Raw genomic sequence first — 14073 nt, forward strand, 5'->3', positions numbered from 1 at the left:
TCAGACCTGATGGCCAACACATCAAGAACTCTAGTAGTGACACATCAGGCACCAGTTTGTATGCTGTGGAAAAACTTTAAGACTGCAGGGACAACAATGAATTGCACATGTGCTGAGCTGTGAGCGAAATCCCTGAGCTCAGTACATTGCACTAGTCCCACAGGGAAAATAATACCAACTTTGGCATTGTACTGGTCAAAATAGGTCCATGTGGCCCTCAGACTAACATCTAACAGGTTCTATCAAGATCAGCACCATCAACAACCTACCCACATAGGACACCTGGTGTTTCCCTAATCCTGGGAGCTGCTAGACCAGAAATGGGAGAAAGGTTATGCAGACAAGAGTGTAACAAAAGCACGGGATCACAGCTTCATCTCTTCAAAACACTTTCTTCTCATTAACTTCTTCAGTGACTCATAAATCATACAGTAGCATGATTTTCTTCAAGAAAGTCCTTGATTTTTAAAAAATTTCTTCAGCAACGCACTAGTTATTCAGCAGCATGTCATTTAATTTCATGGCATTGTTAATTTCTTTTTTTTTCTTCCTGCTGTTGATTTTTTTTTTATGGCTTATCATTTAAAGAGATTTATAGTAACTGTCTAATGGAGACTATCATATCTAGCAGCAATTTAACTTCATGGCATTGTGAATTTCTATTTTTCTTCCTGTTGTTGATTTTATATTGTGGCATATCATTTAAGGGGATATATAATAATTGTGTAGTGGCAACTATTATATCTAGATGTGAGGATACAATGCAGTATGCATCTCTAGTTTCAGATCAAAGATGAATTCTCAATGAAACTGTTAACTCTATCTTGACAATACAATGCTGGACTTTCTGCCATTGTCCATGCCAGCAATGATGGACGTATGACTGTTTATGAAGAACTACACTATAGTAATAATGTAGGGGAACTCAGTGAGGGGAAAAGGGAACTTGGGGAGGGAGTAAGTGAAATCCCAGGGCCTATGGAACTGTGTCATAAAATGATAATAGTAAGAAAAAATAATTAAATTAAGGAAATAAGTAGAGCAAAACTCAAACTAATATATCAGTATATTATGCCAGCAAAATATTTTTAAAATATAAAATAGAAATACATTTTCATTTTTTCTTATTTGCCTATATAGTAATAAATGAAGAAAAGAAAAATGTCACAGATGAAGGAGATGAGCTATATTATATGGGCATCAAGATACTCCAGCAGTCTAAAAGCCAAAAACAAAAAGCAGAGTAAGTTTTTATCAAGTTACCTTAGCAAAAATCTAGCATATCACTTATAGTTTATTTGGGTCATAACTAATCTTATTTGTCTGTAACATTTGTGTCTTTAAAGAGGCAAACGGCATTTATCATCCTAAATGAAGAGAACTGTGGATTAGATTGGCATCCTTACGTATTATGTGAAAAGCAGAATTAAGCATTGAATTAAGCATTGAAGCAAAAATATTGTTGGGCTTTGTTAGATCTTTTAAACAAAATGCAATGTGTCATTTGAGTTTAAAAAGCTGCTTTTGTATAACTGATCGTTTGTACAGCACCATATGGTTTTCAAAGCACTTTCCTATATGTGGCTTCATTTTATTTCCAGAACATTCATATGAGGCAAGAAGAGATTCATTTTTTTTTTCTCTTTAAGAAGTCAGGAACAAAACATCGAAGATGTTAAAGTGAAGTCCCAGAGATGCCTAGCTGAGAGGTGACCACACAAGGGTCCCAAGGACCTACCCCATAACTTTTAATTTGTTTGTCTGTCTACTTTATCCAAAGGGACACAGAACTATCCTCTACCATCAAGTGGAGGAGCACAACTTGAAGATCATATGATCAAATCCTACCTTTCTTTGTGGTCATGGGAAGGTTACTAAGACAATCCTACTCATTGTCTTTGTGGTCATGGGAAGGTTACTAAGCCTCTTTTTGCTATAGGCAGTACAATCAAGCTTTAGCAGCAGGCCTTCACAGTGATAGGGTAGATTTTTTTTTTTTTAATGTTATTTAGAAAAAAATTTTATCCCAGTCTCCTAATTATCAAGTAGAAGATGGAGGAGCAAAGAAAAGAAAAACGTTTTGAACCTATAATAGAATGGTCCTGAAACCTGCAACAAGGAGACATCCATTGCTTATACAATGAAGAGGCACATCAGCCATGAGGAAGCACCCAGAACTGAGGTGGCCAGTCCTAGACATACAAGAAACAGTTAAAAAAAACTCTGAATGTCAGTATAGATAATGAGGGCCATTCCACTGTGATCCTTATAAAACGATGTCCACAACTTCCATTTATCAAGCACCTGCTTTGAGCTAGTTCTTGTTCTGGATACTTTGTATAGGTAATACTACTCATTGCTCACAATGGTATTGTGAAATATAGATTATTAGCCCCAAAATACAAGAGAAATACATGGAGAGTCAAGAGATTCTTTCAAATCGGAGAAAAAAAAAGTAAAACGGTTGCTTCTCTTCCTGAACAGCTGATTTAGAAGATTGTGGGGTTTTTTTATTTGTTTGCTTTGTGTCCCTCAGGGTTCCCCTGATGAAAATGGGTTATAATAAGGTGCCCAAAAACAAATCAGCATGATCTGGATCACATTTATTCATCACACTACGGTGCCCGCTGAGTGAATAACAACAGAGAATTCGCAACCCAGCCTAGCTGTAGGAGAAAACAATGGAGTTATGGAAAGTGACACATCCTGAGGTGTCAGATGAGCTCTGCCTATAGCAGAAGAGCCTAGAAATATCAGAGGCACACTTGATGTGCTCCAAGTCCAGAGAATCCCTGAATTCAGCCTGATAGGTGGTGAGGCAGTCCCAAGTTTAAAAATGATAGTAGCCTCTAAGATATGAATGGGGGAAATTACAGAATTTGTCAGTACTATTGAAAGTATAAAAGTTACACATACGTATGTCAAAAATACACAAACTTGTCTGAGGGAGTAAGGAAGAGTCAGTGACAACCAAGTTCGGTCCTTCATTAAGAATGAATTCTCAGGTCCACCAACGAAGTTTGGAGTTAAGTTGCTGACGTATTCCTGTGTTCCCTAAGCACACCCAGTATAGTTGGTTCCAGGTCTGTTGGAGATGATCCAGAGACACAGAAATGAATTTCCTTATTAGGAACTTGCCCGGCTTCTCAGTTCCTCCTGTTTTGTTTGTTGTTGTTGTTTGTTTGGTTTGGTTTTCCTTCTGTGAATCACCGCCTAGATCTTAATGTTATCTAACCACCAGCAATTTCTCTAACCCTGGAATTTGCTTCCAGTGTTCCTTATATCACCTGTGTTTTCCAACAAGGAGTGGATGTGTCCACCCCTACACCTGTGATCAAAGAAGGATTGTTTTGCAGCCTGCGGCTGCTTCCTACAACCAGAGACTGTATATAGTGCTAAATATATTGAATATATTATGGGATACCCCTCCAACCCATCTCAGGTTTCTATGCACTGGTTTGACTTGGTGTCCATCTCAGCCCAAAGCCTAAGTAATCTCAACAGCAAGCCATGTAACGAAAGTAATCAGGAGTTTCTGTATGCTGGTGTCACGCTATCTTCCAGATGCCTTTCTTGAGTGCAGGCATTTGCTTATATTAGCTTTTGAGAGCTTCTGCCTTTCCTTCTAGCTTCCAGAATCTCAGCTTGCTTTGACCATTAGTTGTTTTTATTTTGTTTTGTTTCCTGACCTCTGGATTCCAGTTTTCCACTCTCCTCTTACCAATAAGAATACACCCCTCCCCCACTTCGATATCTGGGACATTGATGCCTAGGGTTAACTCTGAGCCTTTCCTGTCCAGACTTTTCTATTCCAGCTTTGCCCAAGAGAGTTTATTTTAACATCAGTATGGATAGGCTAAACATTAAGTTCAGTCTCCTCATCATTCTAGGTTGGAAGCAGTAGACTTACGTGGGGTTTTTTTTCCCCATGTGTTTGGCTCAGATGTACAGGTAAGAAGTTAATGCTGTCTGAAGTTTCTGCCACCCAAAAGAAAGGAAGTTACGGAAGTAAAAATAAACCCCAGAAATATTTTCTATCTTTCCTACATTTTGACCTTGTCAGACTTCCTATCCTACTTGTTATACAGTTTCAAATTAGGTCCAGGTGAATTCTGACCAGGACTCAGAAAATGCTGTGTAAGTTAATCCTACGCCATCCCTATTTTCAATCAGTGGATGTTCATGCCACTTACCACCTACTTGTTAGAGAACAATTATACTAGAAAACTTTAGAATCAATGCCATAGTCCTGAGTAAAATAGATACTACATCAAACAAATAGTGTGAGGGAAATAACAGAAAACCTCATTTTTGAAAACTGTCCGACTTTATATCTTTGAAACAGAGCCTACATACTCTTTGCAAAAGCAGCTGACATGGGAAACTTGAAAGCTATGGAGAAAATGGCTGATGCTTTGCTATTTGGAAATTTTGGCATGCAAAACATAACTGCAGCTATCCAACTATATGAGTCCTTAGCTAAAGAAGGATCTTGTAAAGCCCAAAATGTGAGTTTTGAAGGAAATCTAAAGCTTAAATGACTACATCCTGAAATAACTGCACACAAGAGCCATGTGAAAGGAGTTAAGCCATTCTAACCCAGACCTAAGGAGGTTACCACAGTGTCCTGAAATGGTGGTGCTAGAGTAGGAATATAGCAGGGGCCCCGGGTAAATTGTTCTAAATCCAAGCCTATGGAACACAATGGAACTGCTCTCTAACCTACCTTCTTTCTGTTACATCCATGTATGTGTGTGTTTCAAGAAAATTAAGGACCTCTGAACCCCTAACACAATGCTATATAAAATGCATTCACCTGTACAAAGAAATATGGAAATAAATCTGTTTTCTTAAGGTTATTATTTTGAAGATCTATATGACTTAAATTAATATATATTATTGAAAATATTTTCACCCCCAGGGCATTTTTATTACCTATAAAATAATGCAATAGCCACTTATTTATCAAATTAAAAATTATAAAATAATTCAGTGAACTATGTAAATATTATATTAAAAGAGTCGTTAACCTTTCTTCATATTTGGTTAAGTTTCAAAATAGACCAAAATGTTACCACCACTTCCATCTCTAGAAATATTACCTAATTCATTTTCCAACAGAACATAGATTTTTCTTTATAGTGGATGTATAATTAATTGTTCATAATAATTTTTACATACTTTCTGTGTGTCACACATGCTTGATAGGGAAAAATGATTAAAAGTTGAAGTCTTTCTGGATCAATCTAAAATAATTACAGCACAGTTTAGGGTAGCTACAATAAAGGTATAAATACAGTGCTGACAGCACAGAGGAGGGTCTAACTCATTCTACCTAAACCGAGTAAAGAATTCTTCAAGGATGTGGCATTTGGCCCTTAGGACACCCACATCTCACACCACGGAGTACCTGATTGGATTTGAGTTCTGGCTCTGCCCTGCATGCCAACTTTTCTGCTAATGCACACCCCAAAGGGCAGTGCTTGAATCCCTGCCAGCCAAAAGGGAGAACTAGATTGAGTTACAGACTCCTGGCTTCTACTGCCAGACATTTGCAGGGTTGACCAGAAGATTCTCTCTCTTTCTCTCTCTCTCTCTCTCAAATTAGTAATTAAAAAAAAAAATGCTTTGAGAAGGAAGTGGCATTTGGCCTTAATATAAAATATTAGGTAAAGGCAATATTAAAAATATATGTTATTTAAATAAAACACTTGATGTAAGGTCAATATATTACTCCCTAAGAGAAATTCAAAATTAATATGAATAGTATACATAACACAGAGAACTGAAGGCTAAAGAAAGAATTTTGCTCTGTTTCGTTTGCTTATTATCACCTCTGGTTAGTGTTGCTCTAGTCCTTGTGGTGAGTTCATGTCCACAGACCATCCTGTAATTACAGTTAACTGGCTATCAATTGCTTACTATCTGCTTTCAGAAGGATCAAATGGGATAATGTAATTGGCTGATGATCCAATGCTGGGAAACATTCTAAATGTACTGCTACCACAGCCATCTTTGTATGGAAAGAAACCTTGCTGAGATGATGATGTAGGAAATGTACAGTTAGAGATGTTAGGGTGGCATGATGTTCAGAAATCAGATTTGACCACATATGAATCCACAACCTACAATCTGAAGTTCTTTCATCTTTTCTTCATGCTTTTGGATGTCCCTGAAGAAATTATATCTTCATAACGTAAATTATCCAAACCTGAAAAAGGGATTGACAGTAAGGTACACAATATTTCATAAGGTTGCTCTAAGGACTAAGTCATATCTACAGAAGGCCAAAGCAAATTGTAATGAACATTAATAGATCTTGCTGTGTAGTGATCATAGTCCCAGTGGCTTTGTCTTTGGAATCAGTCAGTTCTAGTTTCATACTGAATTGCAACACAGATTCTTGTGACTTGTCTCCCATGAGTCCCCATGTTCTCGTGTGTGTGTCTGTGTGTGTGTACAAAGACTATAAAACATAGGTAGGGACAAACTCTGATATACAAGGCTGACACTGACCCTACAAAATTCAATCATGCTCTTTATTAAAATACTTAAATGCTATAATGTAGGTTAGTTAAAAAACTCCCCCCAAATTCTCTTCTGTCCTCCCTGAAATCCGAGAGGTTCCTGTTTCTCACTCAGTCTCTGCTGTACTGAAGTTCTACATGATCTTGCAGCCATAGTATAAACATCTGAATGAGCAGAGAACTTCCAGGATCCTGTTCGAGAACTGCCCCAGAACTCAGTTCCGTTGCTTTGCTGACTTCAATTCTGTGTATTCACTATCTGTCATTACTTTAGGCAAATGTGCTTTCAGTAGCAGGTTGTCTTGCAAGTTGATCTTTTTTTCTGTCTGCAAAGAATACTAGTTAAAATTATTTCATGCCACGAACAATGCTTAGTTTCAATATCTGGTTACTAGGACTGGGCTAGCCACCGGTCATACTAATCACATTCTTATATTAGGGCTGGTTAGGTGAACACCATTCTTCTCTGCTGTGCTAGCTTGATAGACTGACGCTACCTACAATACTGAAAATATTGCTGGGGACTGTGAGGACAAGATAACAACAGATATGTGACAAAACAAGCTAGAAATGTGGGCTGAAAATGACAGTGATGCAGAGAAGATAGAGATAGAGGTAAGGTACAGGTATAGAGGTAGAGATGACACAGAATATTTCAGGAAGGGAAGAATATTATGCACTGTAGCATACTACATCGGGGGTGGCTGGAATACCACAGAGCCAGAAGAGACCCAAATTAATGAAGAAAAAAGAAAGGGATAAGAATTCACATTATAGGGACCCTTTGCAATAACCCAGCAAACCTAGCTACGTGCCTTGCACGTACCGGGATCCCATATGGACACCTGTTTGTGTCCCAGGAACCCACTTCCTATCCAGCTTCCTGCTTCTTGCAAGGGAAATCAGTTGAGGATGGCCCAAACACTTGGAACTCTGCACATCCATGGGAGACCCAGAAGAGGTTCCTGGCTCCTGGCTTTGAATCAGCACAGCTCCAGCTATTGTGGCCAATTGGGGTGTGAATCAACAAAGATCTTCCTCTCTGTCTCTCCTCCTCTCTGTATATCTGACTTTCCAATAAAAAATGAATAAATCTTTGAAAAGAAGAATTTACATGATAAGGTGGTGTTGAAGAAATTCAAGGAAGAAGTTTTAGACTATCTACCAAAAAAAAATTGGTTAAGGGAATGAAGGCATGATTGTTTCTTTTCATACTCCTTGAATTGTGTACTTGGCAAAAATCCAGCTTAAATGAAGGATATCTCTACAGCAGTCAACAAAAACAATTAAGATTGTGAACCAGGTTCATTGAATTGATTTCTAAAGAAGTTATACTTTCTGTATGTGGAATATTAAATGGGGTAGTCTTAATGAAAATGGTGGAAATGAGAAAATTGCCAGCATTAAGCCTTAGAAGTTATCCTATAAAATGTTGTATTTGACCAAGCTGAAGGTAGATGATTCATTTATTTTTATTTCTTTAACTCTCATCCAGGAGGCAGGAATTCAGAGTTAGAAATATTCTCAATTTTCTTAATATAGGTGCAGTGTTTTCAGTAGGAAATTTGTTGATTTTCCAAAAATGACTGTACTTGGTTAGTAAGCAAGAGCTTCATCATTCACATTGCATGGTCCTTAAAATTTAATGATGGTGATCTCTGAGTGCTGGTATGCTTTGTGGCTAATATTTTCCTTTAAAAAATAGTTTTCTGTTAGTTTCTATTTGTGGATATGTATTAGCCTTGATATCAGAAAACATTCTTTAACTCAAGTGCCTTCCATGGCTACAAGTATGAGCACATCAAAAAGTTCATGGAGAATGCATGTTCTGAAAAAACTGCATAGAATTCAAGTCTTTGTAAAAAAATTTTTTAATTCCATTTTCCTATAAGCTTTTTGAAGGCACCTCATAGTTTAGAAAGGAAAATTCATTCTGTCATATAAAAATAACCATAATTGATATGAGTATAAAGTAAAAATATGTGAGTGGCTGCATATTTTACTGTGCTTTGGATTCTAGAATAATTGTGCTCTGATGGCAAGGATTCTACATTCTTCATTGATTTTTGCCATTTTAAAAATTATGTTGGATGATGTTTACATAGTTGGGAGGGACACATGCTCATGTTGACCACTGATTAGAATGAAAAGGATCGAGGGATAAGGGAACGTGTATGAGACCATTATTTCCAATTTTCTTTTTCTTTCTTTCTGGGGGAAGCAGGGAGAGAAGGAGAGAAATCACACCCCTGTCATCCTAGCTGCATCACTGCCTAGGAATGGGGACAGACTCCCAGTGTCATCCCAGGGTCCTTGATGTGCAGCATACTCTGAGGGTATTGCTCAGTTGCTTTTCATAGCTGAAATGCTGTTGATTTCATTGCTTCAAGGATGAGGAAATCCTTCCAAGGTCCATTGGCTAACATAGTCCACCTTAGAGTCTCATTAATGCTTGGCCGGGAGAGTTAGCCAATTTGTTCTGTCCTCCATGGTACTAGATACCATTTGAAGGCCTCAATGAACTGTCCACTGCAGCATCTTCAGCAACTAAGGAGGTCCATTCTGACACATGCACTCTACAGTCAGACCACAGAACCTGCAATTCTGCCCGTGGTTGGAGTTCTGAGTCCAGTGGTGCAGTTGTGGGGAGGAGAGAAGTCTCTAAAGAAATCAGATACTAAACCTGATTCCTGCATGCCAGTCGGTGCAGGGTCTGGCTTAGTCCATCACCCACTCAGCCTATACACACACTGGCAGTTGCAGTTGCTTGATCATTTCTGTCTCCATCACTATCTCTTATGCAAACCAATGGATACTGCTGCCCAGCCCAACACTGCCCACCACACACTCGACCCTCATGTACACAGTTGGGAACTGCAGCCCAGTTAGAATGACCCCCAGTAACCCCTACCAGGCCCATCCTCAGCCATAGTTCCTGGCATTATGGTACGTGCAGCAGTCTGTCCCAGTCTGTCCCACATCCCATTTGGCTTTTGTACCAAGGATGATGTAGCCTGTCTTAGCCGTACTGACCCCACTATCCAACCCACACTTATGTTGGCTAGTGCTACGACCTATCCAGCCAGATCACACCCAGTCCTGGCTCTCATGCTTGCTTGGGAACTGCAGCCCATCAGAGAGGTGCCCACAATTTCCCTATTAGGCCTACTCCTAGTCCCAAATCTTGCTCTGTTACCTAGTGAAGCTCCAAGCCCTGGCTTTAGTGTACACTGGTTGGGTGGTGGTCGGCAGTGGTTGATGCTAAATAGCCCAACTCAGGTCTCCCACATGGACAGTTACATTGGTCTGACCCAGAAAGGACCACCAGCTTCCTTCCTCCAAAATGCTTGGTCTCAGCCCTCTTGTTTGCCTGCAAGTGTAGTAGCCTGGTTGTGGGAAGTTCCCCAGAAGCCAATACTCACCTGCAACATACTCCCTCAAAGGTCTTCCCTCTCACACATCTCCATACCCACTTCACTGAGCAAACCACAGTCCCTGCACCCAGGAGCACTTGGGTCCCCAGCACAGTCTTCCCAATCCCAGTCTTCTAGTAGGGTGGCATGCTGACCTGGAGTTCTTTTTGCCTACCAGGGACGCAAGCTCCTAGCTCCTGTTCTGGCCTGAGACCTACTCCTCCATCCACTGGAGATCCAACTTCTGCAAGCCTGGTTGGCACGCACACTGCACCAGCATGCTAACCTAGTGATCTCCCCTTCCCCATCACCGCCTCCCAGCCCCCAACAAGCACATGGGGAAATCCCCAGGCTTGCTCCACCTGCCTGGGTGCAAGTCCCCCGGTCCCCTCAAGCCTGAACCCTCAGGCCCCCACGAGCCTGCCCTGACTGAGAGATATTTCAGTCTCGATTATAGAACTGTTTCATGGAAGATATGTTGTTAGCATTATTCTCTTGCTGGAAAAAAATCATTTTTATTATCAACCTAATGATTACTTCGGTAATTCTAGGCTTACCTGTGTGGAGCATTTCTTCTTGATGTTAATGCACTTTTTGTATTAAGAGTTCAGAGTGTATGTGAATTGCTTATTAGGGTTGATTCACACTTTTCTTTGGTATGCAATTTGAGTTAAAGGTTATGATCACAGGTGCATTCAAACTTCATACAACATTTAAAAGGCAAACTGTTTCATCTTTTTATCCTTTTTAGTAATACTTTCATATATAAAAAGTGAAAGGATGAATACTGAAGTTTTAATTTGTTATTATGAAATCCAAGTAATTTACTTCAATGTACAATAAAATATCCTTTTCACTGAACTTTTTGTACTCAAATCCCAGCTGCAATAATACTGCCTTAAAAACCAAAGCACAGTAGTTGACTTGAGAATCCAGAGCTTGACTTTTAAAAACAACTCAAAATTGAACTCTCCAAAGAATTCAGAATCACCCATTGTTATTTTTCTGCTGAAGTGAGAGAAAGAATGACCTTAGACTGGTTTGTCAAGGCTGTTAAAATCATAGCCTTAGTCCTTATTTTTTTTAATGAGCTTTAAGCAGAAGAACACTCCTCTCCCGGCTTACAACAATGAAAATTAACTTCCATACAATCCACTTCACAACCTCATGTGCCCCTAAAACTTTTCAAGAAGCATGCTAGGTTCTACACAAAATGATACACTGTTGGTGAAAGCATTTTAAAACACAAGCCTAACACAACAGACCAGTGTCTTCACTGTCTTGTGTAAAGGTCAATATATGTGTTTACTGTCAAAGTTTCTACATAATTAAACCAGAGTCTAAATTGAGCAGAATAAAAAGTGCTAAGATTTGCAAGAAAAACAAAAACCTAATATTGGCTGAAGATTGGTCTTTAAAAAGCCAATTTAGCAATTTTAAATACAAGAGGGTTAGAATTTTTCCAGGGTTTCAGATGCCTTCTTTTGTAAAACCAACTTCATGATCAGATTTCTTAATTAAGGAGAAAAGAAAGGAAGGAGAGAAGGGAGGGAGTGAGGACTAAAAAGAAGGAATAAAGAGACAAAGAGAGTTTTCCACTCCTGGTTCACTCCTTCAAAGAAAGTCTTCCATTCCCTATGGAATGCCTCAGTAGTCAGGGTTGTGCCAGGCTGTAGCCAAGAGCTTGCAGCTCCAGGAGGATATTCCATGTGGAAAGCACGGGCCTGGTTTCTTCCCAAGTGTGTTAGTAGAAAACTGGATTGATAGAGGAGCAGCTGGAGCAGGCAGGAATCACACTGGCGTTCTAACACAGGGTCCCAGGGTCTCAGGCAGGAGCTTAGCCATCTGGACACAGAGCCAGCAGGAAATGCAGGGTTTTTGTTTCTTTGTGGTTTTTGTTTGTTTGTTTCTCAAAAACATTAGGAACAGAGTGTAGCAAACACTACTTGCAGTGGATGAATCTTCATGGATGAATCCAGTCCCATCTCTAGACTGAGAGAACTTAGAAATTATTCCACTGTCATCTTGTCAGTGACAGGAGGGCAGGAAATGAGTCAGAGGACTGGGAGATTATCAAATTCTGTAAAGCACACACATAGCCCTAGTGCCATTAATGTGTAAAGTCCCTTATCATATTTTGAAAATGTTTTCATAAAAATTTCATAAAGTGAAGCAGTGTTCCTTGTCAATCAGTATGGGTTCACTAAGAAGAATTTGCATTGAGCAAGCTCTATTTTATAGAAGTTGTTAGACTCAGTATGGTAGACATGAAAATCCTGAAAATCCTATATTTTATCCATTATAATATGTCACAATGATGTTATATACTTATGAAGTCATAAAATTACAAAAGTATATTTTATTAACTCATGCAACATGTTTTTTTGTTTGTTTGTTTTTATTACGAAGTGAGATATACAGAGAGGAGGAGAGACAGAGAGGAAGATCTTCCGTCCAATGATTCACTCCCCAAGTGAGCGCAATGGCCGGTGCTGTGCCAAATCCAGAGTCAGGAGCCAGGAACTTCCTCCAGGTCTCTCACACGGGTGCAGGCTCCCAAGGCTTTGGGCTTTCCCAGGCCACAAGCAGGGAACTGGATGGGAAATGGAGCTGCCAGGATCAGAACCAGTGCCCATATGGGATGCCGGCATATTCAAGGCAAGGACTATAGCCATTAGGCCACAGTGCTGGCCCCCATTATTTACTCATGCAACATGTTTAAACTCTAATGTCTTAATGTTTATGGTTTAAGAATGGAGACTTAATCTAATTATGGTGGCTAGCATGTGAAGCTGGTGAAAGGACTACCCCTAAAAGAGTGGTTCCAACAAGAGGATTGGATGTTTAAGTTAGGTGTAGGTTCTGTCTGTCTCCTGCAACTCACTTTATCATTTGATCACTCTTGCTCACCACTAATAATTAGCTTCCATTAGACATCAAACCATGGGCTGCCCAACCTGAATTATAATCCCCAACTATAACAGAAAGAAACCTTTTCTTTCTCAGGAAGTGCCTCTTGGCTACATAAATGATGCTATAAGTTTCTAATAGAAACAAGAAAAGACTAGAAAATAATGACAGAAGGTTTTATCATTTCTCTCCTTGTAAAATTTGATTTCTTATTAGCAAAGGCAAAACAGACAAATATAATATAAAGAACTCAATGGCAATGATAATGCTAAATAGCAAAAGCTATGGAATAGCAAAATAGCTAAATAGCAAAAGCTTAAAATCAGATGCAGAGGGAATGAACAGCTTTAAATATTGTTTTCATAAACAAAAAAAGCATAAGCACATTTCTCAGATTGTTAAAAATACATGCAATGAAGGTGGAGTAAAAGTAATAGTAAGTATAAAAACAGAAAATAACAAACTAGGGAATATAAAATCAGTTAATTTCATAAATGAGGCTACCTTAGTCCGTTTTCTATTGCTATAGTAGAATACCAAGACAAAGCAATTGACCCATTAATGGTTTATACCCTGGGAAGTTCAAGATCAGGCGTCTGCATCAATGGTATCACTCAGTGGGAATGCCTGTGAAACTGACAAGTGGGAGGGAGGTCATATGATAATAGAGGAACCAATGAGAGATGAGGAAGGCAAACTCACTTGATCACAGCCTGCTCCAGTGGTACCTCACTGAATCCTGAAACAGCAAGAACCCACTCTTGTGAAATGGCGTTAAACTATTGATGAAGGCTCTGTCTCCATGGTCAAACACCACTATTTAAAGCCTAAAAGTGTTAGTGGGACCATATATTTAAACCATAGCAAAGATTAAAAGATAGTTTATTAAGGTGCTTGTAAAAATTGGGACAATTTTCTAACTAATCAAAAAGAAAAAAATAACAAATGAGAATAAAGATTTTAAATACAAAGATAGGCAATTGTGAGATAGTATTATATTCAACATTATATATATAATATTATTTTCACAGAAAAAAAAAAGATTTTCACAGAAAATATGCCTAATCCTATTGTAGAATATTCTAAATAACACTCATGTCAATGGAAGTAAAAATTTTGACTAGGTCTATAACTGTGGAACCAATTGAAATTGTCAAAAATCTGGCTCTCTAAAGTCTAATATTTTTACTGGCGAGTTCTCTCAAATGAGTAATATTCCTTTA

General features: G+C 38.8%; 1 protein-coding gene across 3 annotated transcripts in view; it reads left to right on the plus strand.

Moving 5' to 3' along the window:
• SEL1L2 (SEL1L2 adaptor subunit of ERAD E3 ligase) overlaps nt 1–14073 on the plus strand; it is an 84046-nt gene that overhangs the window by 25664 nt on the left and 44309 nt on the right. For all 3 annotated transcript variants that reach the window (XM_040981192.1, XM_040981193.1, XM_040981194.1), the window contains 2 exons: nt 1141–1243; nt 4346–4508. In XM_040981192.1, the coding sequence (XP_040837126.1) occupies nt 1141–1243; nt 4346–4508 (266 nt within the window). The remainder of the gene's footprint in view (nt 1–1140; nt 1244–4345; nt 4509–14073) is intronic.

Source organism: Ochotona curzoniae, unplaced genomic scaffold (assembly GCF_017591425.1).
Source record: "Ochotona curzoniae isolate NIBS_2020 unplaced genomic scaffold, NIBS_Ocur_1.0 contig_3520, whole genome shotgun sequence".
Lineage (NCBI taxonomy): Eukaryota > Metazoa > Chordata > Mammalia > Lagomorpha > Ochotonidae > Ochotona > Ochotona curzoniae.